This window comes from Rhizophagus irregularis, chromosome 15 (assembly GCF_026210795.1).
Source record: "Rhizophagus irregularis chromosome 15, complete sequence".
In the NCBI taxonomy this organism is placed as follows: domain Eukaryota; kingdom Fungi; phylum Glomeromycota; class Glomeromycetes; order Glomerales; family Glomeraceae; genus Rhizophagus; species Rhizophagus irregularis.
Window position 1 is genome coordinate 499,268 of NC_089443.1, and position 26,902 is coordinate 526,169.

General features: G+C 27.6%; 7 protein-coding genes across 7 annotated transcripts; 6 read left to right on the forward strand and 1 right to left on the reverse strand.

Moving 5' to 3' along the window:
- Positions 1–14,198: 14,198 nt before the first annotated feature.
- Positions 14,199–15,742, forward strand: OCT59_006884 (uncharacterized protein; the record flags this gene model as incomplete). Its single annotated transcript, XM_066133494.1, has 2 exons — positions 14,199–14,253; positions 15,204–15,742. The coding sequence occupies 2 exons, from the start codon at positions 14,199–14,201 to the stop codon at positions 15,740–15,742; spliced, it is 594 nt and encodes a 197-aa protein (XP_065998365.1).
- Positions 15,743–16,086: 344 nt separating this feature from the next.
- On the forward strand, positions 16,087–16,554 carry OCT59_006885 (uncharacterized protein; the record flags this gene model as incomplete). The annotated part of the gene is made up of 2 exons (XM_066133569.1): positions 16,087–16,235; positions 16,314–16,554. 2 exons carry the CDS (start codon positions 16,087–16,089, stop codon positions 16,552–16,554), a joined length of 390 nt encoding a protein of 129 aa, XP_065998366.1.
- A 166-nt stretch (positions 16,555–16,720) lies between these two features.
- OCT59_006886 (uncharacterized protein) lies at positions 16,721–17,098 on the forward strand (the record flags this gene model as incomplete). The annotated part of the gene is made up of 1 exon (XM_066133653.1): positions 16,721–17,098. One exon carries the CDS (start codon positions 16,721–16,723, stop codon positions 17,096–17,098), a length of 378 nt encoding a protein of 125 aa, XP_065998367.1.
- Positions 17,099–17,366: 268 nt separating this feature from the next.
- OCT59_006887 (uncharacterized protein) lies at positions 17,367–17,843 on the forward strand (the record flags this gene model as incomplete). The annotated part of the gene is made up of 1 exon (XM_025324555.2): positions 17,367–17,843. The coding sequence occupies one exon, from the start codon at positions 17,367–17,369 to the stop codon at positions 17,841–17,843; it is 477 nt and encodes a 158-aa protein (XP_025185454.2).
- Positions 17,844–19,190: 1,347 nt separating this feature from the next.
- On the reverse strand, positions 19,191–19,719 carry OCT59_006888 (uncharacterized protein; the record flags this gene model as incomplete). Its single annotated transcript, XM_066133807.1, has 3 exons — positions 19,191–19,330; positions 19,414–19,633; positions 19,711–19,719. 3 exons carry the CDS (start codon positions 19,717–19,719, stop codon positions 19,191–19,193), a joined length of 369 nt encoding a protein of 122 aa, XP_065998368.1.
- A 1,534-nt stretch (positions 19,720–21,253) lies between these two features.
- On the forward strand, positions 21,254–21,832 carry OCT59_006889 (uncharacterized protein; the record flags this gene model as incomplete). The annotated part of the gene is made up of 1 exon (XM_025309064.1): positions 21,254–21,832. The coding sequence occupies one exon, from the start codon at positions 21,254–21,256 to the stop codon at positions 21,830–21,832; it is 579 nt and encodes a 192-aa protein (XP_025185452.1).
- A 2,660-nt stretch (positions 21,833–24,492) lies between these two features.
- Positions 24,493–25,902, forward strand: OCT59_006890 (uncharacterized protein; the record flags this gene model as incomplete). Its single annotated transcript, XM_066133964.1, has 4 exons — positions 24,493–24,696; positions 24,801–24,896; positions 24,979–25,008; positions 25,096–25,902. The coding sequence occupies 4 exons, from the start codon at positions 24,493–24,495 to the stop codon at positions 25,900–25,902; spliced, it is 1,137 nt and encodes a 378-aa protein (XP_065998369.1).
- Positions 25,903–26,902: the final 1,000 nt, after the last annotated feature.

The following is a 26,902-nucleotide window of genomic DNA, read 5'->3' on the forward strand; positions in this document are numbered from 1 at the left end:
AATATCTTTGATTCTTGATTGAGTACTTAATATTTTCATTTTTTAGTTTCTATTTTACATTCTTTTGCCACGTCACCTATTTTTGTAATAAAAATGAACGTTTAAACAAATTTATTTTTAATTGACTTTTCTTCTATGATAATATCACTTTAACATTCAAAGTAACTGATATTAATTGTTACGTAATAAATAAATAACTTTATTTTCCTGAAAACGTTTAAATATTCACGAAAAAGTAATTATATTTTGTGTGTTATAGTCTTCATAGTCTTCTAATAACATATAATGCTTGTATGCACAAAATATTTGTATAATATGTTTATATATTTATTTTTATATAATTAAAAAAAAAAGTGTGTGACTAGCTAATCCATGTTCTTTATAGTTAAGACTCGCTTGATCGGCAAGTCATGTTGTACATCTTTTACATCTATATAATTAAAAAAAATTTGTCTGACGTTTGGATTAGTCTCCGTATAAATAATTTAAATAATTTGAATTGTGTAGCTTGAAATCTCATGCCATATAATTAAAACCCGTGACATGTCTCCGCCTGATCTATTTATAGTCAAAAACTATTCGATTCCAATCAACTAATCCAATTTCAGTTAATAAAATTTTACCTTAATTTTTTTTGATTATTAATTTTTAGGTTTATGTAATTTTTTTCCCAAACTGAAAAAATTATATTTTTTTTATTAAATAATCCCCCATTGTTTTGGTCTTCGATCTTTTTTTTTAGGACCGTATTGTTATTTTTTTTTTAAAAAAAAAATTTTTTTTTTCACTCTTTTAGACCGGATTATTGTCCTTTTTTTTTCAGAATTCTTTTCGTACTTATTTTTTTTTTTCGGATTCCTTTTTTTCAGAAATTTCCCTTTTTTTTTAAACTGATTTCTTTTTTTTATCCTTTTTCTTCCCCCAAATTTTTTTAATTTTTTTTATTATTAAATAAAAAATAAAATATTATATTAAATATAATTACAAAATTATTATTTTTTTTAAAAGAAAATATAACATATCAGATATAGGAAAATTGACCGACGTTGATAGAAAGATGAGTAAGATATTTTCAATTAAATTGAACGCTGGATAAATAGTTTGATTTTTTCAAATTCATAAAAAATCAAAAAAATCAATTAATTAATTATAAAATATGTAAAAAATATCAATTTTTTAATAATAGATCATTATAACCAAATCCATATCCGAAATTCTCTAAATAACTACCAGATTTTTGAATAAAGATTTTAATTCTGATTTAGTTAAATTAAGTACCAAAAGAATAATAATAAATGAAAATGAATATATTCTAATACATTTAATTATTCAAATATTTTTTTTAAGTTGGTTATAAGTTTAAGATTGACGTAATATAAAATAAGAAATAATTATAAAGTTTATAATTAATCAAAAAAATGAGGGTGAATGAAAAAATAAGGAGAGTAAAAGGGAATAAAAGAAACGAAGGGGGAGTGAGGGAAAAACGAAATGGAGCAAAGGGGAGTGAAAGAAACAAGAGGAACAAAAAAAATGAAGCGGGAAAATGAAAGGAACGAAGGGTAGTGTAAAGGAATGAAAAAGACAAAGGAACGAAGAGGAAATAAAAAAACAATGGAAAAAATGAAGGAAGGGAAGAATAAAAAGAGCAAAAGAGATGAAGAGACAAAAAGAAAACAAAAAAGTGGAGAAGGGACGAAATGAGATAAACAGGGGGACCAAGTAAAAACAAAACCCATAAAACTAAAAGAAGAAATAAAGTAGTAGGGAACGGAAATTACATGTAATAAATAAACAAAAACAAAAAAAATAAAAAACATACCTTAGTAGTTACAAAGAAGAACCGAAAGACAAAAGAATGAATTCAAACAGCTCATTAATTAGCCAATAAAATTTAATGTACAAATTTAATAATGAGGTGATATCACCAGGTAAATTATATAGGTTCAACCACCCTAGGTGAAAAATTATTAATAGTAATAATTTAATACATATTAATTTATTATTTTTTGTTAACTAATTATTACCATATTAAATTCCTAATTATAAACAAAAAACTACTGTAACCATCTTTAATTTACTTAGTATTACATTTATAATACTAAATTTTTCTACTTAAACAAATTCATTGGTCCCGGTGCGAAGCAACGGGTGACTGCTAGTATATTTTTAAGAAAAAACTGATGATCGATTTTCTTCAATTAAACAGAAAATCAAAAACTTCAAAATCAAATGATAATTATAGGCTAATGTTCGCTACTAATCAGTGATCTTGTTCCTCAATTACAGTACATTTTTATCCGCTTTAATGAAAGTATATCTTAATGTGTGGTATCTATTACAGTATCTATATTCCGACTTCTCTACAATGGTGCTGCTGGGAACGTAGGATATGTCCAACAAATATGAAGGATTTATTGGTGTAAACCTTAGTAAACTGATTTAGTATATTACTGATCCTTCTTCAAAGTATACTTGAAACTAATGTCCAAATAAAAATTATTTAAATTGAACTAAGACCCGATTAAAATAATAAAAAATCTACTTTTCATTTCCCCAAATTTTGTAAAAGTACGATCAACGAAGCGCTAATGAGATTATCTTTGTACTTTATGTGTATTTTTTATTTTTTAATTTTTAACTAAAATCAATTAGCGAATTATAAATTTATTTTATTAAAAAAAGTAAAAAATAAACAAGGCATTACTAAAAATACTAAAAAAGATGAAACTAAATTATATATATATTAATTAATTGATACAATAATAAAGAAAAATAAGCTACAATAAATGAATATAAAAATAAATTGCTCTTTTTCAAATGAAATACATGACATTTTGCAACTTGGGTTCCACTGTACTTAAAGTTATTTTCCCCGTAGATGACGATGATGACGATTCTTTGAAATTGTCGTCACGTAAATGAAATCGACCTCGTTTACAAGCAAGATGGGCATAATAAACGGAAGGAACTATGGAAACTGCTCGAGTACATCGTGCGTATGTATAGCACAGATTATATGATAACGTTTGAAGCGAGTCTGAAGTAAAATTGTTTTCATCGTATAGAACGTGATAATGAGTAGGCCGACACGTTCCTTGTAACCCAGCTTGACTTTGTAAATAAAAATCAAATTCTACAGGATGAACCACTTCGGTCTCTATAAGGGTCCCAGGAAGACAGTTTCCAGTTCGGTCTGAATCTATTCTGTCAATTGGAAAAAATCGTGCGTGGTGGCGCTTTTGTACGATAACAAATGTAATTGTGGGTGAATATTCCTGTTCAAGAGAGTGGCACGCGGCTAATTATTAAGATAAAGAGGTTGAAGATAAATAAATAAATAAAATTATTTTATTCATTTATTCAATAAGTAAAAATAAGTAACATATAAATTATAATATATACATACATTTGATTGCCCTAATTTCTTCTTCAAGTACTTGTTTAAATTGATATTCTGAAACACCATCCCTGTAAAAAAGAATTCGTTCCGGTTTTCTTCCACAAGTCTGGTAAAAAACTTTTAGTGCATCTTTGACCATGTTAGTTAAATCAGAAATGATTTCTATACGGGGCATGTGTTGCATTCTTATTGAAGCAGCATATCGAGAAGCTCCGGAATCCACGGAAGCACAGAGAGCAGCAACCGAATAATAATCATCTGAAACGCCTGGGTGTGTCACGTCAGCGCCCATCAAAATTGAAGCCTTTTCATTAAGGAATGGATTTTGTCTTAGAGTAAGGAAAGAATTGACCCCCCCAAGTTTCGCATTAATTTTAAGACAGACATTGGAATAATATTGATTGCTAGCTTCCAACAAATATCTACTTTGAATACATTGAGTAACTACTCCAACGATTGTATCACCTACGTATTTGATAGTTCCATAAAGTTGAGAACTAGTATTTGGTAGTACACATATAATTAATTGTGGTTTTGAATTGGCGGCATGTCCAGCACGTAACCATGCTTTTTTTAAGTTCTCTTCAACATTGCCTTGAGCGTTCGCGTGTAGAATTGGTGGGCTCTTATTGGGAATGTTCATACCAGCAATCGAACAAGCATCAATTAACTCTCGAACAAAACGTTTAACCGAATGTTCATTATCTGTTCCAAAGACTAGAATCGACCATGAAGTAAGTATTGCGCCTGTAGCGAGTTTCTTATCCTTTAAATCCCATACTCCATATTCAGGAACGATCGAACTATAACGGTAATTAATCGTGGGTGTAGGCAATATTCTAGCTTTTACAGTGGCCATTTTATTCGACACTATCATGTTAAACTGAGTCATTTTTTCACTAGCGTAATCAATCTCTTCAACACCTCTCATGATTTTGGCTGCACGAGAATGCGGCGATTGATATGTAAGTTTAATTATTTCGGCAGTCTGCCTGTCATTAAGTTTTCGAAAATAACGTTGATTCTAATAAAAATTAAATAGTATTAAGTAAAAATTATATACAGTAATTAGTTGGATTTCTATAAAAATAAATAATAAAAATTTACTTACTTCAATGACTTCACATACTTCCATTGGAAGAAAAATTCCCTCTCCAGCTATAACACAAGGTAAATATGGATAATCAAGGCATTTATGAGATTTTTGAAAGTATGAAGCCACATCAATTATGTCACCGTCCGCATCATAAAATTTCGTTTGTTGAGCACTCAGAGAAGTAAATTTTAAAATACGATAAAATTGGTTGGTTTTACGATGAATAACTCGAATTATGTAATTCTTAAGCTCTTTTTCAAGTTTATTACGTTCCCTTTCATTGATTCCTCCACGCAAGTCATTAGTACTTCGTTTTTCAAGCAATTTAACAACAATATTGATCAAAGGACCGCTTTCACAGAACGCAGTCGCAGTCAAGTCTACATTAATCATCATTTTTCCTGTGTAATTAGAATGATATATAATATGAGCATAGGAAATAGTTGTAAAAGTGAAGTATCAAATAATTATTACCTGGTGTAGGTCGTGCGGATTGATAATACCCTTGCCAAGCTTCAGCGATGCCGGTTAAATTTATACGTCCATTACGTGTATAGAAAGATCTACCGCTGGGAACATAATTCACTAAAGTTTGATGTTTAATAAGAGCATTCACAAACGTGATAGCATTCAGCACGTTTGGAGTACGTTTAGCCTTGCCAACCAAATAACGCTGCAATTCATCCATATTAATTTCGTCAATTTTTTTAAGTCTGATTTTAAGAGTTCTTGGTTCGCGTTTTGTCAAAATTGAACGACTGTCAACTTCTGGAAGAGTAATATCAAAAGTGGCGGAATCTTTGAGAGGAAGAGGTTTGCAACTAAATATATTTTTATGCCCATCAAAAACGAGTGGAGTATTTTTTAACTTCTTACTATGCGAATCTTCAAATATTTGAAAAACCTTCCTAGTTAATAAGAACGGAACATCAGGTGTAATAGTTAAATCATAGTGATAAATGTTCGCCTTAGGAAGTGACGTTATTTCAAAGAAATTTGTATAAACGTGAATTTTTCGACCCTGGGTACCTAAGGAAGGTCTTTTATTAACTAAATATTCTTGTTGTGCACCCTCTCTAACAAAGTTTTCATCCGTTAATGTATGTCTAACGATTAAGTCTACACAACATTCCTCACTTCTATTATCAATTTTCAAAACTTTATAATCTGAATGTAAAACACAAATATTTACATCCATAGTAACAGTTCTATTGTCTACCATAGATACATTGTTATCTCTGAATATTTGAAAATAAATGAAATTTTTCGACCAATTAACGAATTTTAAACCATGGCCTAAAAATGGATAGTATATATTAGCAAAAATGGAATCCCCTTTCGCCAATTGATGAGAAGTTTTAATTGGATAATAAGAATTATCAATGCCAAGTCGTACTGTAACTTGTGTTTTTATATAACTAACATGTAATTCTCGATTCCTTGGACTAAATACTTTTAAATTTGAAGGAATTCCAACAATTATCCATGAAACATAGCATTCTTTGATATTAATATTTGATTCTGATAGTGGAATTATCTCTATGGAGAATGCATCATAGCAGTTTGCATAAAATTTAACGAAGAAATTCTCCATTCTTGTATTATCTTTTGAGATAATTGATCCAAAAACTACAAAATTATTTCCATTAAAATTAAAATGCACTTTTGTGCTTATATATTTGCGATAAATTTTATTATCAGTTGAAACTAAATCTTTCAAATCATCAATTCCCGTCAGGATAATTTTATAATTGTCTTTTATATTTAATACATAATCTATTTTCTTTTGTTGTTCTAACTCAAGAAGACGATGTGTGGAAATTATGTTATCCAATTCAACAATCTCCAAATCATCATTTGTATATTTAGATAAATAATTTGATAAATTCTCTACTTCAACACATTTATCACCTTTCCCAAGAAAATATGTAACATTAAAATCAACTAAATATTCCTTTAAAGATTCAAGTGGATTTGCTCCTAAATCTTTCTTTCCAACAAGAGTTTCTGAGTCTTTAGCAAGGTAGGCGATTAGTAAAGTATGTCTGTATAACTTTCCTAAAACTATTCTTGTTGGAAAAAATTGTCCATATTCATCAAATAAATTTTGCAAATCTGTAAATGGCGTCATGCTTTCAATGGCTTTTTCTGCAGCTTGTTTAAATTCTTCTGATGGTTTAATGGAATTTAAAGAAATCACATATTGTTCACATTTAATCATAAGATGTCCTAAACTTTGCAACTTTTCAACATCTTTAGGTGTGATTACCCCTTTAACAAATTGAAGAGATTCCACATCCTTAATTGAAAATATTTCTCTAGAAATAAATAATTCTTCCAAAGTTGTTGTAGGAATTGCAATTTCCACATAAGTTTTATTAATTATATCTATATCAGGGATATTAACGAAATTGAAAGCAATTTTGCTACTATATTTTGATGTGAAATTTTTACTAAATATTAGACCTTGAAGAAGATGAAATTCTTTAATCCATCTCATTAAACTATAATGTAATGAATTTCTAATCCACGTTTCTAAACTCATTTTCTTTTTAAAATTAACAACTCCAGGTTGTTTTCCATTTGCAAATGATGAAATATCAAAATTTAATTCAGAGAGAGGAATTAAGTCATTATAAAAGATCACGTCAAGTTCTTTTTCATTAAGTTCTTTTTCTTGATATAAATTATTCATCCACTCGATTAATTCTTCGGGGTTATTTAAGCTTTTTTCATCAAATGTTCTTATTTTCGGAAAAAAATTTAAACTGAAAAAATCATTAAATTGATTTTTTACGATAGATTTTGCTGAATCAAGCGCCCAAATTAGAAATAATTTAAAAGTATAAATTTGTTTTGATGTGAATGATGAAAGATTATCAATATATAATCTTTGACCAATTATAAATCGTTTTGAGAACACCAAGTGGTCGTACATTCCTTTCTCATTATTTGAAAAAGATTTTAGCGAATCAACATCATTAACATTAAAAGTGAATTCAATGATAGGAAGATCAATACATGTGTCTGATGGTTTTAAATCTTCATTGAAACTTATGAAATTTCTATCATTTATTGAGGTATATACTGAATGTTGAATATCTTTATGAAATTTTGCATTTTTTAATTCAACACTTTCAACGAGTACGGCAGCTTGTTTACCGAGTTTTATGTCATATCCATCAATGAATAATCCATGATCCAATTTATAATCTTTAAGTATTTGATGCCCAGTATATGTAAGAATTGCCGTAACAACTTCGTGAATTGTTGGTCTCATATCTGGAACGCCGTTCCAAGATTCTATAGAATTAAAAAATATGGTTTATTATTTAAAACTGTAATATTCGAATGCTTTACTATTAAAATAATTAACTTACTTGTGTAAATATTGGAGTATTCTTCAGGTGTACCCTCTACTATATTTTCTCTTAATCCTTGTGCAATTTCTTTAGCCAAATTAGCATCATATTCTCTATCAGAAAAAGGTATTTTTCCACTATACAGTTCCCAAAGTAATACTCCGACGCTATAAACATTACATTTTTTTAACTTTTCTATTTGTTTTGATGAGTACCACTTTTCAACTTTAATATTAAATACTTCTGGAGCGTCATAAGGTAATGTATCATATGAAATTTTGTTTTTGTTTTTAATGCGTCTGCTTAAACCAAAATCTGATATTCTTATTGAATCTTGATGTACGAGTATATTGTTTGAATTTAAGTCTTCGTGTACTACCCCATTATTATGCATAGAACGTATTGCATTTGATATTTCACAAGCAAATCTGCATTTAATTTCCCAACCCATTAAAGAAAATCTCTCGTTTAAATAATTACGAAGTGTTCTCCCTTCCGTATAACTCATTACTAATAAACATTCGTCTATAATAAATAAAAATAAATATTAATTTTAGAAAGTCTTATTGATATTAATGCTTTAAAGTCATATTTACTTGAATCAGACTCAGTTATCCCAGAGAAATTTAATATATGTTCTTGAATTCCAACTTTTTTATGTAACTTTATCTATAAAAATCAAATTATTTTTAGCATGAATGAATTTCTTAAAAAAAAAAGGGCTTCATTATATACCTCGCGGATAATTTCTTTTGTAACAGTGACATTATCTGAATTAAACGATTTTAGTGTTTTTGCATATAACTTGTACATATTTGCTTTATACATTTTATTATTAACTGATCCACAGTCCATTTCTTCTATGTCAGAGAAGAATCTTTCATATGAGAAATAATATTCACCATTCTGTATTGTATATTTTTCTATCGAAAATGCATTATCAGTTCCAGTATACACATTGGATGATGAAGCCATACTGGAACGAGGGAGAAAATATGAGGAATAGAAAAAATAATTAAATGTGGTAGAATTTATGAGGAATAAAAAAATAGGAAGATTTATGAAATGTGGGATAATTTATGAGGAATTAAAAAAAAATAATTAAGTGTGGGAGAATTTATGAGGAATAAAAAATAATCAAAGCCAGAACTTATTTTATATGATATTTTTTTCCTAAAATGTTTACTAAATGTTCTTTACTTTTTTAAAAAAACAGCTCTTAAGAGTGAAAAGGGCGCAAGGTAAAGCTGTGAGAGTGGAACAAAAATACAATTAAATGTGGGAGTATTTATGAATAAAAAAAAAGGATTATTTATACCTTTTTTTCTTTTTTTCGGTTTGATATTGTTAAGAATTTATAGATCCGAAATAATAATTACTATGACTGTAGATTGATTCATTGATGGCCAATTCAAACTAAAAATATTATTTAATCAAATTTTTATTGTTAAATTTTTATTTTTAACTAAGATAAAAATAAAAAAAATTTAATTTTAATTCATTTCCATTGTTAAAATTTTTATTTTTATCCTTCCCTTTCTTTTTTAAATAAAAAAGTAAAGGTAAAAATAAAATAAAGATAAAAGATAAAAATAATTAAATATAAGATATTTTTAGATTATTATTATTATTATTATTATTAAATTAATCTAAATAATACTCGTACCCCTTTATTTCTGCTAAAAACTATCAAACAATAACAACATCAGATTGTGATGTCGATTAGTAAATAGTGAATGGGAATGGTTGATGCAAAATGATTATAATAATTGGCATCGAACAAATAACTTCACTCATCAGTAAACATAGTGTAAACATGTGGCTTAGAACTTTCACGTTTGACACATTTTCCCCTGCGCCATATTGTGTTACGTCGTTGATCTGGAGTGATCCTCCTGCATAATTTTTTTTTAGCTTCAAAAAGATAATTATATACTATTATTAGAACAAATTCAGTACTTTATTAATATCGCTATTATTGTTGAATTTTGGACTACAAGAATATTTTGATGTTGATCAAATATCTTGTCAAATACCAGCTTAGGGTTAATATTATACAAATGAATAGTAAAATATATAAAATATGATGTAGAAAAGGTATTGTATGACTAATATGGTAAGTAATTTGAGTAATTTGTGACCAAAATAGTGCGGTAATACTTAATTCTGATCCTGAAGAACTCATAGTAAATGAGTGCCGATCTCGTTATTATATTGATTGGCGTAGAATATTTACTGCAAGGAATTGTAAACAATTAAACACATGATTTGAAGCATCTATAGTACGAGCAATACAGAATATCGAATCTTTCTCAATGATGCTGGTAAACCAGAATGGCGTAAGAGTGAATTAAAGGATAGAATAGTTAGAGATGCTTGATTGCACAGTGAGGGGATTCATCTCTTTTTGGCCTGCTTTGTTTTTTATCAGATGGACTACCTTAACCCGCTTTTCACTTACATTTGTGTGCATCAAAAATTATAATCATATCGTAGTAAAAAGAAAAATTTTTTCAGATAATAATTATATCACGTTTTTCAAAATGAAATAATTACTTAAATTTATTCATCGAATCATCGATACATCGAAAAACGAAAGCGTAACCAATCAAATTGTCAATATTAAATTGCATAATTATATTATTCTTTACTTACGTAATAAATGTTATCCTCCTTGTTTTTAATAGAAGAATAACTTACCCTTGTATTTAAAATTGTACACAAATAAAAAATTTCATGAGAACAGGGACATACCATATTTTATTTACGTAAAATATTAATATAATGCGCCGCAGTGAAATCCGTTTATTCACGTACGTCGTATTTAAAGGTTTTGTTAATATAGGCGTAGGAACATTATTATAATGTATTTTTATAATATTAAAAGTTTGAAGCGAAACGGAAAGTAAGAGCTTATTTTCATCGTATAAACATGATAATGAGTGATTTGATTTAGAATTGGGGCACTCATCTGTTTTACAAGTCACATGACTTTTTTATACTTTTTGTCTTTCCTTCGCTCCCTTTCACTCATTTTTTATTTTTTATTTTCGTTCATTTTATCAATTTTTATTTTTATAATTTTTATTGTTAAATGGTTTAATGAATCAGAAGGTAAGGATATTTTTTATTTTTTAACTTTTTTTTCGAGACATAGCTTTTATGTGCTTCCCTCAGGTTTGTGGTGCAGCAACTCGGTATTCGGTAAATGTAATTTTAATTTTTTATATTTGTTTTTGTTTACTTATTTCGATAAATATTAGATCATTAATTTTTAGGCTTATCTTCAACTGTGGTAGATTTGATTTCAATGGAATAATGTTGATTTTCATTTTAATTAAAAAATTTTTATTTATTTCTTTTTATATAGGAACGTTACTCATGTTCTTTTCATTGTTTTTTAAGGACGGAATCTGGACGAATGGATGAATGATGAACTAAAGATTGTAAGTTTGTTTCTTTTCGTTTTTTCTTATTTCTTCCTTTCATTCTGTTTACTTTCAAGGAACGCGATCATTATTCTCTTTTTTCTTCTTTTTAGGAAATTTGAGAAGCCGAACAACCAGAATATGAATGAATGAACTATCATTCTTTCCTTTTTTCTTTCATTTATTTACTTTCAGGAAATGTAATTAACATTCTTTTAGAAAGAAGAGTGTCAAACTGTCAATTCAACTCGGGACTCAAGTTAGTAGCCTAGATTTCTTAAGATAATGATTATTTTTTTTTGTTTGTTGACGGATCTGTTTTCAACTCTTCTTTTTATAAAAATGGTACAGGGCTTGCAAACAACTTTGTTCCAGAAACTAAGGTAAGGCATTAGATCAAAAAAAATTTCATTATTATATTCCGTTCCTTTTTTTTTCTTGTTCAGAATGACGGAACCCTTCAATAATCAAAAACAAATCGTATATAGATGCCCTTATTCTTCTTTTGCAGCAGAAATTCAATAGAAATTGGAAAGTAGTGCTTCGATCCGGGTAGAAACCATTATCCAGATAAATTAAAAAAATTATCTGGTTTTTATCCGGATTATCCGGTTCAGATATAAATCCGGATATATCTGGATAGAAACCGAAACCCGGATAAGATTATATATAAAAAATTTTTTTTATTGATCAATCTTAACAAATAATATCAGTGGCATTAACTTAATTAAATTTTGACTTAATATTTTTAACTAAATTAGTGATATTTTATTAATTTTAAATAAAATAAAATTTTAATTTCGGCCAGCACTACGAATTTTGCCTGAATTATGTCAATTTTTTGAAAATTTGAGAAACGTAAAATTTTGCAATAAATACATTATTATAAATATCAAAAACAATCGTAAAATAATGGAAGATTAGGCATAAACTAATTATTTTTATTATATTTATATACTATTTTGTAACTTGAAATTATCATTATCTATTAGAAAAAATCTTTTTTTTTTAAAATCATGGATCAACAGTAATTTGGGCCAAACATATAATGGCGGCCAAAATTACAAAAACCCAAATTTTGTTTAGCTGGGCTGCCTCTTGACAAACATCAATTTTGCAAAATTCGGGCTGGCATTATAGATGGCCTGAATTACTGCAGACCATCAAATATTCTACTAATAATTTTAGTAAGATAGATGATTTTAATAAATGGTAATTTAATAGATAATAATTTCAATAAATAAGTAATTTAAATGATTAAAAAAAATTTTTATAATTTTTTTTATCCGGATAATGGGTCAAACCGGATATTTTCTATCCAGATATTTATCCGGATAAAAACCGTGGTATCCGGATAGTTATTTTTTTTTCAGATATCCGGATACTGCAGTTTTATCTATGCACGGATCGAAGCACTATTGGAAAGATGGAAGGCTGATATTGCATTTAAATTGCACAATTGCCGAAGCCACTGGGAAATTGCGTGAGATTACTTGCAAGAATTGAGTGAGATTGATTCTTAGAATACAAACGAGATCTTTGAGGCCAAATTGGACATCCTTTCTATCCGATATAAAAATGTTAATTAAAAGACCTTGTTCTCATCGAATATAAGCCATTACACATCGAGCGAGACGGGAAATTCTTCATGTATCCCAGGCTAAGGCCCAAATCTTGTAACTTATTTCTTACATTACTACAATTATAATCCGAGAATAAAATCCTTGGATTTCCGGAATACACACAGTATCCGACGGATGAAAAATATCCGTGGATTGTAGCACTATGCGTGCTATGCGTGTCTTATGAAAAATTCTGCATACCGCAGTATACCATTGTTCGGAAATAACCTGGTCATAAAGGATTTGCCTAACCATTTGCCATTATTCATGATCATTTGTCATTTTGTCATTTAAATTTGCCAAATGCATTTCATTTATTCGACTAGATATGGGAATAGGGGCTGTGAAATATAAAATTTTCGCGTATTTTTCTATTTACCAGACGTTTACTAATTCTTCCGAAGTATTGCAAGTAAAGAAAAAGTAGCAACTTTCACGATGTACTACGGTGTGACGAAAAAATACTGGAAAAGAAACTTCTGGATGAATGTTTTCTTTCAGTTGAGGCTGACAGAGCTTTCATTCAAGATTTTTGAGGGTAGCATCACAAAGGCACTAATATCACGTTCGGAAATATTAAAGTTTCATGTATTATTTTAATTTTTAAAATAAAATTGGGCTTGGATAAGTTCTCAAAGAAAACAGTTTTGCTCGCAACATTATATCATTGAATTACGGATCATAAAAATTAGACTATATGTATTCCAGGCTAGTTATGAAGCCAAATTTTGTAATTTATTACGGTATATCGTTGATTCTTTTTTTATTTTTTTTTCGATTTTATTTTTATTTTTATTTTATTATTTATTTTATTTTTATCTAGGCTTTTAAGCTCATATATAGCTATATTACAGTTTCGCAACAAGTACTTTATAATACTTAATTGTAATTTTCAAAAAAATAAAATTTTATTGCACCTTTTTTACTTAATTTTGAATAGATTATTTTTTTTTGCAAATTTTTTCACATTATATAACAATTGCGTCGATAAACATAAACGTAAATTTTACTAATAATGTGGCATAATAATGATATATATAATAAATTCTCGAAGTTTGGTAATTTATAAAATAAAATAAAAAATATATATACCTTCAATTATAATATTGTAATTCCATACGCCCAAAAAATTTCAATAATAAAAATATTGAGTAATAACATTTGTGATTCGAATCAGTCAACTTATATTTGCAGTCACAATTATTATTTATTAGCAGTATAATATATATCGAACCGAAAAAATATATGAGTAACATATCGTTAATTCTTCATCATCTTATTTCCAACATGTCTACTGAAACTGATAATACATTTTCGATAGAAAATTATTCAATACAGAATGGTGAATATTATTTCTATGAAAGATTCTTCTCTTACGTAGAAAAAATGGACTGTGGATCAGTTAATAATAAAATGTATAAAGCAAATATGAGTTATATGCAAAAACACTAAAATCGTTTAATTCAAATAATGTTACTGTTACAAAAGAAATTTTCCGCGAGATATATAATTAATGAACCCTTTTTTTTAAGAAATTCATTTATGCTAAAAATAATTTGATTTTATAGATGAAGTTACATAAAAAAGTTGGAATTCAAGAACATACAGTATATTAAATTTCTCTGGGACAACTGAGTCTGGTTCAAGTAAATATGACTTTAAAGTATTAATATCAATAAGATTTTCTAAAATTAATATTTATTTTTATTTATTATAGACAAATGTTTATTAGTAATAAGTTATACGGAAGGGAGAACACTTCGTAATTATTTAGACGAGAGATTTTCTTTAATGGGTTGGGAAATTAAATGCAGATTTGGTTGTGAAATATCAAATGCAATACGTTATATGCATATTAATGGGGTAGTACACGAAGACTTAAATTCAAACAATATACTCGTACATCAAAATTCAATAAGAATATCAGATTTCGGTCTAAGCAGACGCATTAAAAACAAAAGCAAAATTTCATATGATGCATTACCTTATGACGCTCCAGAAGTATTTAATATTAAAGTTGAAAAGTGGTACTTACCAGAACAAATAGAAAAGTTAAAAAAATGTAATGTTTATAGCGTCAGGGTGTTACTTTGGGAACTGTATAGTGGAAAAATACCTTTTTCTGATAGAGAATATAATGCTAATTTGGCTAAAGAAATTGTATAAGGATTAAGAGAAAATATAGTAGAGGGTACACCTGAAGAATACTCCAAGTAAGTTAATTATTTTAATGGTAAAGCATTCGAATATTACAGTTTTAAATAAATAAACCTATATTTTTTAATTCTATAGAATCTTGGAACGGCGATCCAGATATGAGACCAACAATTCACGAAGTTATTACGGCAATGCTTACATATACTGGGCATCAAATACTTAAAGATTATAAATTGGATCATGGATTATTCATTGATGGATATGACATAAAACTCGGTAAACAAGCTGCCGTACTCGTTGAAAGTGTTGAATTAAAAGATTCAAAATTTCATAAAGATATTCAACATTCAGTATATACCTCAATAAATGATAGCAATTCCAAATGTTTCAATGAAAATTTAAAACCATCAGACATATGCATTGATCTTCCTATCATTGAATTCACTTTTAATGTTAATAATGTTGATTCGCTAAAATCTTTTTCAAATAATGAGAAAGGAATGTACGACCACTTGGTGTTCGCAAAACGATTTATAATTGGTCAAAGATTATATATTGATAATCTTTCATCATTCACATCAAAACAAATTAATACTTTTAAATTATTTCTAATTCGGGCGCTTGATTCAGCAAAATCTATCATAAAAATCAATTTAATGATTTTTTCAGTTTAAATTTTTTTCCAAAAATAAGAACGTTTAATGAAAAAAGCTTAAATAATCCTAAAGAATTAATCAAGTGGATGAATAATTTATATCAAAAAAAGAACTTGATATCTCGTCATATTAATATTATTAATGCGTTTAATCAAAGAATTTGATCAAGATTCCGTTAGTCGTTTAGAAAAACTCCAAAAAATTCACAATGACATAAAGAATGTATGGATGAAAGAGTTCAAATTTCTTGATAGAAGCATATATAGATAACAATATGATAGATAAGGCGTGTGAAGTATTTAACAAAATTAATGAGTGGAAATATATTGGAAATGGTCCTCTCAAAAAACTCAACTTTTGTAATGCGTTCAGGAACAAATCTTGAAGAAGTAACAAAGTTATTTACATTAATGCATGAAAAAAAATTAACACCTAACAAAACAACTAAACCAATTCTCAAGAATATTTTTCGTCATCATTTAAATAATGATGCAATATCTTGGATTCGAGAGTTAAGAGAGAAAAATTTTATTGATGTAGGTTTAGAGAAAGAAATTTTGTTAATATTATTGAAAATAATAATTTAAAGAAGCCCTTCGTTCTTTCGAGGTTTCGAGGATATGAAGGCAAGAAATTTGAAGCCAGATATTTATTCATATGTTCCGTTGATTCATCAACTTGCACAACATGAAAGGGCTGATGAAGCATTAAAGCTAATAGAAGTTAAAGAACAAAAAGTTCATCTAAACACTGTAGCTTACAACGTTTTTATTAAAGTATATAATATGGCATCAAAATATGAGCAAACAGGGCAAATTATTGGGATATGAACACTGCGTACATTTAGTAGTCAACTCTTCAATGCATACGCCAAAGCGGGTAATGCCGATCTGGCTCTTCAAATTATAAAGAAAATGTCAGATATGAACATTCAACCTAACGAATATATTTATTATTTAATGATCGAAATGTTTTCAAATTTATCATATCCAATCAATGGAAAATGTATTTCGTCACATGATCGACAACGGAATAGAATCAAAAGGGGTCGCTTATTATTATCTATTATTGGGTTATACTCGGGTCCAAGGTTTTAACAAGGCACTTCAAACTTGTCGACTTATGATAAAATCAGGGATTGAACCTAAGATAAGCACATATAACGCATTATTATCACTTTTTACTGAGAAAGGAGGCAAAAAAGGTGCTCGTTTGTTGTTTCGTGAAATGCAACGATTTGGATTATCTCCTGACGTATATACTTATACTTCACTTATCAACGCTTATGTGAAAGCTTCAGATATAAAAAGCAGAAAAATTCTCTCTGAAATGAAAAAAGCTGGGATTGAACCATCAATTACATGCAACATTTAATGAGTTATTATGCAAAGACAAAGAATATAAAAAAATTGAGACAAATATTTAATGAAATTGTAATAAGAACATTCAACCTGATAATTTTACTTATTGCTGTCTTATGGATGGATTTGTTTCTATAATGACTTCCGATCTGTTATCACTCTTCTGAATGATATGCAAAATAGAAATCTAAAACTTCAGTTGATGCTCACGTATATACAGTTCTTATCAAAGCATATATGAAAATTGGAAATTTTCAAAGGCAAAATCTCTTTATGAGACCATGATCAAGGATAAAGTAGATCCTACTTTCGTCACATGTGCCGTTTTAATTGATGGCCATGCTAGAATTAGAGAATTGGATTTTTCTAGAAAACTTTTAACAGAGCTTATTTCTCATGGAACTAGTATGAATCAAATAACCTATAATAAAGTATTAAGTCCTGATATATTTACTCCTTTGATGGACGCTTATGCAAAACAAGGACTGGCTGAACCTGCAAGGGCAATATTTGAAGAAATGACAACAGTAGGAGCAAAGCATAATTTATATGTATATACTATACTTATGGATGCATATTATCGTGGTCATAAGTATGAAGCTGTGTGGCAGATGTGGAAATTGACGAAAAAAATTTTCGTGACTCCTTTATCGAAATCAAAAATATACGAACAATTATTAGATTTACAACAAAATGAACAAAATGAACATAAAGAAAATTCTTCATTAGCGGAGTCAAATGGTCCTCTTCATTATTGATATCATTTAGTTTATTATATAGTTTGAGACCAATTACACAATTACAATAATGATAAACGTATTAACAGCAGCAAAAAAATTTAAACTTATTGAATTAGAATGGAATAAGCTAAATAACGAAGATTTTGAATTTGATTTATATATATATATGTGTGTCTAAATTATAATGACTATATACAAAGTTTAATAATATCAGGAAAAATTGGATTAGCCTGTAAATTATTGAATGAACATTTAGTTAAAGGTTGGGAAAAGGGTTTAGCTCTTTCAAATATTTATGAAGAAAAATTTTCTACGCAAAGTATAAAATATAGATTGAAAAATTCTGCAAAATTTTATCCTCAGAAAAAACTTTATTCTTATTGGCCAATTATATAAATCAAGGGAAAGTTAATAAAAAGATTACTCAATATTTAAAAGAACTTAAAGAAGAATTTCCCGAAGTTTTTTATATTACTCGGGAATTTGCTAAATCCTGTAAATTAAATAAGTTCAAATGTTATCAAGATAGAAGTCATAGCGGATAGTGAATAACAAACTAGAGTTTGGATCCGTTATCCGGTAGGACTTTCAGTAAAATTGTAATTTATAATTACGAATATGTGTTTGAACCAAAAAATTTTGGAATAAATATTCTTTGCAGAATTGATGGTTTAGTCATGAAATTAATTTCAATTTTATGTATAGTAATAGGCTCGCTATACGCAAATTACATTTTGGATATCCGTTATCCGGATATCCGTCGGATATTAAATTCTAATTCCATTACTCCAACATTACGAAATGAATTTTTTAAACTTTTATCATTAAGGTTGATCATTGGCTTAATGACTACCCGCTAAACTATTTAAATCTTCAGATATTTATTTTTAAATCTGAATAATCATCCAATTTATTAATATCCGTTCAAACAACGGATCCAAACTCTATAACAAACTTCTTTCAAATTGTTTATCACGAATAATCTAATTCGAGATTAATCACAATTCAGATCAAAGAAACTTGCTTGACTTGATGTTTCTTAAAATATAATGGATCAAATTGTAGAAGGTCGTCCGCGTATCATTTTAAGGCCACGTTAAGTCGAATTTTGTTCCAAATAAATTATTTAATTGCAAAAATTTTATAAGTTTAAAACAACAAATTTCAAATAAATTGATCTCTGATAAGATATTAAAATACTTAAATATTTTGATTTTGATTTTGATTTTGATTGTTTGATTGTTTGTTTTTTATTACAATATTTGCACTTATATTATTTATGTATAAAAAATTGCTAATTTATCATACTATATTTCACATAATTTACAGATACTAAAGATACTAATCTACAAGTAATTTCAAAGTTCAAACTGCTTGTCCACAAACTTGAACGTTTGACCATTGACTTCTATCAACGTTTGCCTTAACTTCACCAGTTTCTGCCCAATTTATCGGTTCACTATTACCACCTCTTATTTGCCCAAAGTACATTACCAACAAATCCTCTGATCATTTCAACAACAACTTCGCCATTTATTCCACCTTCAACATGTACATTTTCGAATAATATGAATCTTTCCTTGATCACTTTCACAAAACAAAACTCTTCTTTCGTCAATAACTTTTGAACTAAATAATTTTGAATTAAGAAGACGACCAAGAATTTGTTGTTTCTCTTGTTCACTTGATACCGGACAAATGAGATGAATAACATATATTTTAGATAATTGATGTAGGAAAGGAACTATATTTTCAATAAATGCATGATTTGGTGAATCAGGATCAGACGATGGATTCAATAACAAAGTCTATATTTTATTAAGAAATAAATAAATGAATCGTTAACTTAAATATAAAACTCAATCCAACATAGATAGTCACTTACATTCTTCATTGAAATGGAGATAGTTTTCTTTTTTGGTGATAACAATGCATTTCTAAATAACCTAGAAGCAAGTTCGTTCCTTTGAATAAATATAAAGTAAGTAACGGAAATTGGCAAAGTAACGAACGTAAAGTCACATGATCTATTACGTTCTTTTCTTATATAAGGTACGGAACGTAAATTTTTTTGGTAAATACTTTACGTTACTCCTTATATTTGCGTCATGTTTATTTGTTTATCGAATCTCGTTTTCAGTATAGGTTCATTTCCTCGGTTCCTTCCGGTTCTGCAATTAAAGTTCAGTTGATTTAGTTGTTTTCACTTTATGTTTCGTTTCTTAATTTTTTTTATTTTGTTTCTGTTTCATATTTCGTTTTTCACTAATTTTATTTCAATTTTTTTTAGATATTTTAGTTCTTTCAATTCTAAAATTAATAAAGGTGTTTTTTTTTTATTTTCTATTTATTTTTTTTATTTCGTTTTTATCTTATATTTCGTTTCTTACTAACTTTATTTTTTTTTACTTTATGGTTTATTTTTTACTTGGTTTCCTATCACTCCTCTTCGTCTCCCATCACTTCTTTTGTCTTTCATCATTCCTTTCGTCTCCCATCATTTCTTTTTGTCTCTCATCACTTCCTTTCGTCTCTCATCACTCCTCTTTGTCTCCCATCACTTTTTTTCGTCTTCCATCACTCCTTTTCGTCTCCCATCACTTCTTTTCGTCACTCATAATTCTTTTTGTCTCACTTCACTTCCTTTCGTCTTTCATCATTTCTTTTTGTCTCTCATCACTTCCTTTCGTCTCTCATCACTCCTTTTCGTCTCCCATCATTTCTTTTCGTCTCCCTTTTCGCCTCCTATTACTCCTCTTCGTCTCCCATCACTTCTTTTCGTTTTCCATCACTCATTTTTATCTCCCATCATGTCCTATTTCTCCTTTTGTTTCTCATTGCTCTTTTTTACTCCTTTTTATCTTCTATAACTTTCCATTACTCCATTGTTATTTCATTTTTTTATTAGCATCTTTCTCCTTGATCATTATAATTTACTTATCTTTTTTATTTATTGTTTTTGTTTTTTTATTTGTATTACTTCATTAAAAATAAATATGGTGATTTTTTCTTTAAAATCGAAAATGTGAGACTTAAATTATAATATATGCAAATAAAATTTCATTAAATAAAATTATTTTAAAAAATTTTTTTAATTATCTTCGCAATAAAATTTTGAGTTTAACCGTTTAATTTTTTAATTTTGATTTTAATAAAATGAAAAAAAAAAATTTTTAAAAAATATATTGCCATGCATCACGTGCATCAATATCTTTATAACTGGTGTAACCTTTAATTACATTTAAAGAAACTGTGTAACTGGTCAATTAATCAAATGTTTCATGCAAATGTAATGATTATGATGTAATATAATCAAGATAAAAAAAGTATAAAAGATAAGAAAAAATTTGTTTTCTTCACAGATTTTACAGATTCCCTGATCAGTTTCTATTTTTTTTACTATTACTAATTTCCTTCTATAATTTGTAATGTACACAAGCTCTGTGACTCAACCTTTAATTAACACCACAAAAAGAATAAAAGAAACCAAGAATATATTGTTTTATGAAAAGGATAAGGTACAAGAAATATGTGAAGAAATAAATCTATTAAAGCATGAAATTAAAGATTTTAATGATAACGATGAGAATTTAAGACAGGAAAAAATAAATGTTTATGATAATATTCAGAAAAAAGAATTGAATGCAATTCAATTATATCATTTTGAAAGAATTCAAAAAAATAAAGTAGTTGCAAATAAAGAAACAATTTTGACTCAAAATGAATTAAATAGATTAACTGATCAAGAACAATCATTTTATAAAAAATATGAGCAATTTATTCATAATTTCAAAAGTGAATTACCAGAATCATTTTACACATCTAGTGAATTACATGCACCTAAAAGACCTTATACAATAGTTCGAGTGATTGAAAATATTGGTGAAGTAGTGACTAAGAATGGTACTATTGGATTACTTAAAGGAAGTCAAACTATAGTCAGAGAAGCAGATCCAACAATCGCAAAATTGATAAAGTTGGGACACCTTAAAAAAATTGATAAATGAATAATATAATCATACACTTTGCGCAACTTTAGATTCATATGCTGTAATAATTTTACAAATGACATTGTAAAATTAATTTTCATAAACTTAATAAACAAAGATACTGTAATTATAAAGGTACTTTTATTGTTATTATGTAACTAAAATTTTTGTGATTTAAACATTGATAAAATTCTTTTAATTCGTGATACACTTAAAAAGACAACCTATTTTGATATAAAATTCGTGATATCAGTGCAAAAAATAGAGGATCAAATATTCTAAAAAGAAGGAGTATATGTATGTTAATTATGTTACGTTTCACATGCTTAGCCTGATGACACCCCTTTGATAACATTATAATTCAAGAATTATATATTATTGGATGATTAAACTAAATAATAATATTATCGGTTTGACGGGACCGTTCATGCAATTTTTATAATAAACTCCCGTTACTATCCAATAATTTTATTATTATGCTAATACATAGTAATATGAGATAACCGACCTAAATAACAATTATGTAAAATCTGCATGAACTTATATAATATAGGATATACTGATATTAACTTTGCAAAATAATTAAAATAATTGGACTAGGATATCTAAAATATTAAGAATTTATTTAGTATGGATTTATAAAAAAATACTGGGATATTTATGATTGCAAATTAATTTGGTTTAGATGGTTTAGAAAAAAAATTAATGTTCAATTCCTATTATATTTTAGTTAATACTTTAATATTGTAAATATGTACAATGTCATTAATAAAAAAAAATTTTTATGATGCAAGTTATCGTATATATATACAACATTGTCTTTTGGGAAGAACAGAATAAAATTATTGAATTTCTAACCTATAAATAAATTAATTTAAATATTGTAACGTTACATAATGATATCGTCATACTGTCAGCTATCTGATTATTTTGAGACATATTTAAAAGCAAAAATGTCAAAGCGTATTAAAAATTAATAAACTATTGTTAATTATTGCATCATATCCTACACATGCTTCATCACCTTGAAAATACAAAAATTAATTAATAATAGTAATCCCCTGTCGCACTAAGTGTCACTCATGATCAACCTTCATACTAATTTTTAGTGATTAGCTGAGTTTATAAATGACCGGGAATCTTCGTTTAGTTATTTCCCGGTCTCATAATTACTAATTTTAGTTTAAAATAGTTAAAATAGTTAATATTTAATGAGTGACACGCTCCAGGGGATTACCCTATTATTTCCAACTCCCCATGAAATAAATAATACTAATTTGTATTATGCTTGTGATATTGATTATTAATGTAGCGAATGTCCGTCTGTAATAATTGATGATCATACGATTATAACGCGCCCAATACTTGGTTTATCATTATTATTGTTAATTTTATTATTTAATTAACTTAGTAATATAAGAACCCGAGCTATAATAGAAAGGTCGGTCCTGCTTATTTGCTTATAATGAGCCAAAATCATGTAGATCGCTTCTATTTGTGGATAATGCTGACAAGCATTATATGGTGCCGGCTAATATTAAATGTGTGCCGATCTTTCCTGACCTATATAATATATAACTCGGCGTTCTAGTAATATTTGCTAAAGCACATTGAAATTCTTTTGCTCGTTTGGTGGGATTTGTGGGAAATAAGTTTAATATTTTTCACCTCAAATAATAATAAAATAATTTTTTAGAATGATTATAAAGAAATATTGAAATTTTATTTATGACAAATCTTTAAACAAATTTATAATATTGAATTGATTATATAATATATACAGTATATATATATATATATTATCAATATGTGATAATTTCAACAGTCTATTTAATTTTTAAATGTAAAACCTACAAAAGATGACTCATGATTATATTGATCGTGTAATGCTTGAATATTACATGCATATGATAATGTTTCACTTGATTAAGTGCGTGTAGATAAATTTAATACCTTAAATTTAGTATAATCTTAAGAAGTTTTGTAATGACTAAATAAAACAAAAATAAATTGATGATAGGGATCGTAATACTAAGTAGAGGCTCTTTTTTTGTTGTATTTTTTGAAGAAGGAGTTTGTTACATTCCTATACTCTAGATGAGTCTGTTTTTAAAAAGTATGGTTTTTATCAACTTTAATTTCATAATTTTCTTGATCTATAGTAATGTAATATCTCCATTTAATATAAAGATTCCTAATCATATCGTTCCCATTATCTATCAAAGATTTTTTCCGTATCTGTATGTAGCTAGAAAAAAATAAAACAATTAATAAGTATTTATTTAATTTAAATAGACACTATCTGTATTCAACTAAAATGCATAAGCTTCTTCATAATCATCCAGAACTTTTATCATTTCCAACACGTTTTTATCCCATAATTACAATCAAGTATTTCCTTATAAGTCATCTTTGGAATTATAAAGTCTACTGAATGTCTTTATAATAAAATCATGACACAGTTCTAATGTATTGTATGACTGACATTTATTATAGTGCTATAGTATGCATTAGTCATATAGTATTATTTATGTGATGATATTATGTTTACAATTTGTTAATTTATTCATATTTATTCAGAATTATCTGCAGCAATTACAACATATAAAGTCTACACTTCCCCATTATTATAAAATCCATACTTCCAATAATATTCTTACTTCCAATAATTCAATATTATGCGAAAAAATTATTTTTTAAATACTCCACCTAAAGATTATGAATTCCTTGGATATTACAGTCATCGCAGACAACAACCTGATTTCACATTCTCATTTGAAAAAGAATCATATATACTTACTATGGAATTAGAGAAACTAATAAAAGGAAATTACTCAAGTGAAATTAAAGTCTCTGCAAGTCAATTATATAATAGACTTAAGGCAAGTTTAAATGTTATCATGTTGTTATTATTGTTATTATTATTGTTATTATGATTTTGATCATAATTGTTATTCTTATTATGTTTTTCTTTGTTGTTTACAAGGATCATCGCATAAAATATCGTGGTGTTCAGTTATTTTGGGATATGATAGAATCATCATTCAATGATATAAACCCACAATTTGCACATCTTGGCAATGTTTGTTACATTATTTTTTATTTTCTTTATTTCCATTCCTAGTTTAAGCCCAATATTAATTTGGTATCATATTTTTGATTAGATACAAAATGCTCAAATCGGTAATAATTTGGTATGTACTTTTAAAATTAAATCTTTTTCTGGAATTTTTTACCATAAATATGTTCAAAAAAATTTACTCTTCAAAAATTTGTTAAAGAATTATAATACCAAATGGCATGCTGAAGGTCCAGAAGTTTCAAAAAATTGTACTCCCATTTTTTGTTTTCCTCCTAAGCATAATGAGAAACCGGCTACAAACCCTTTAAATGTACCTATTAATGAAAAACCAAATTTGGATTTTTCAGGTGGATCTTTCTCATCAGAAAGTGGAAATACTCATGATACTGAACTCATAAAATTTGTTCATGAGGGATTGAAGACTTTAGGAATGAAGGCTATCATAACAAGGAAGACATACAGAAATCCAGTAACAAAAAAAATAGATTTTTTTGATAATGGTGGAGTTGATATAATTGCCTGGTACAGAGAAATGGAAGTATTCATTCAATGTAAAGGATCTACTAATCCTGTGACGATTAAGACAATTCAAGAGATGGAAAATCTCTTGTTAAAACAGGTTGGTAAAGTAGGTTGTATAGTATCAGAATCAAATATTAATCAAAATATCATCAACATGGTAAACTCATCTAAACGGAAAATTATTCTTACTACCAAATCAAAAGCTTACTTTGATATAGAAAGTTATTATAATGCCATTAAAATGCCTAGACAAGTCCCTCTTGTGCATAATAATGAAATTGTTGTAGAAGATATGAGAATTGAAGTAGTGAAAGGGGATGATGATGAGGTTAATATGATAAATTATGGACAGATTGGAGTGAAAGGAAAAGGAAATACAAAACTTAATGTTAGTTGTAAAAAGATTTGTCAAAAATTAATAGATCCTACAACCCAATTTACAATAGGCCAATTTAGTATTCCAAATAATTTACTTAAAAAATGAAAGAAGTTGATACTTTGAAAGATTCTTGAATAATTATGTTTATTATATATGATTTTCTATCATATGAGAAAATGGTGCACTCAGAAAAATTTAAGTAAATACTGGTTGAAATTGCAATTATAAGCTTGAGAATGCCTTTTTTATAATTTGACGTTAAGCAACAGATTTTCGATTTTTTTTTTAAATAAATAATATAATAAAAGGTTATTTATATAAGTTATAAAATATTTAATTAACCAGCCTCTCTATGCAAATTGGTAAAAAAAGTACAGTATGATCCTATAAGGATATATAATAAATAAGTTTTATTAACGAATTTATGTGACGCAATACAAAAAAGGGAACACCATGACAATATATGATGAAACTAAATATGTAAATTATTTATACCATGCCATTTTAATCTTTTTTTTCTTACATATTTTTTGACAAACCCACAATTAAAAATATTAAACAATTACTTTTTCCAATCATTGCAATAATTTATCCATGTGGCTATTCCACGAAGGGAACTTCAAAAACAATCGAACAAGTCTAAAAAAACAAAAAGCAAAACTTAAATACTTCAAATATCAATTGATGTCGTTCGAAAATGATGGTCACAAAGCAGGAAACTATCTAATAATTTCTTGACCAATCAGATCACTTATCGGCCTGTCATTAGTCAGATGAATAATCAGCTGATTCTTGTAATTTTAATCCGAAAAGGGAAAAAAGCAGGGATAGTTCGTTCAAAGAGGAAGGAAAGAAATTTACAGGGGACAACACAAAATTTGTGCTACTTATAGCTTAGAAAGGCCGATTTTTCTCTTATTTAGCTTATTGATCACTGTTTTAATCTTTTTTCCTGCAGATCGAAATCCTGATAGCCTCAAAAATTGCTTTATATGGTTTAGATTCGGTAATTTCCTCGTCTTCTGCAATGGCATGATAATTATCCGTATGTTGATTGGCTCGATCTTCGGAATTTTGTGTAATACTTGCATTTAAATCAACATTT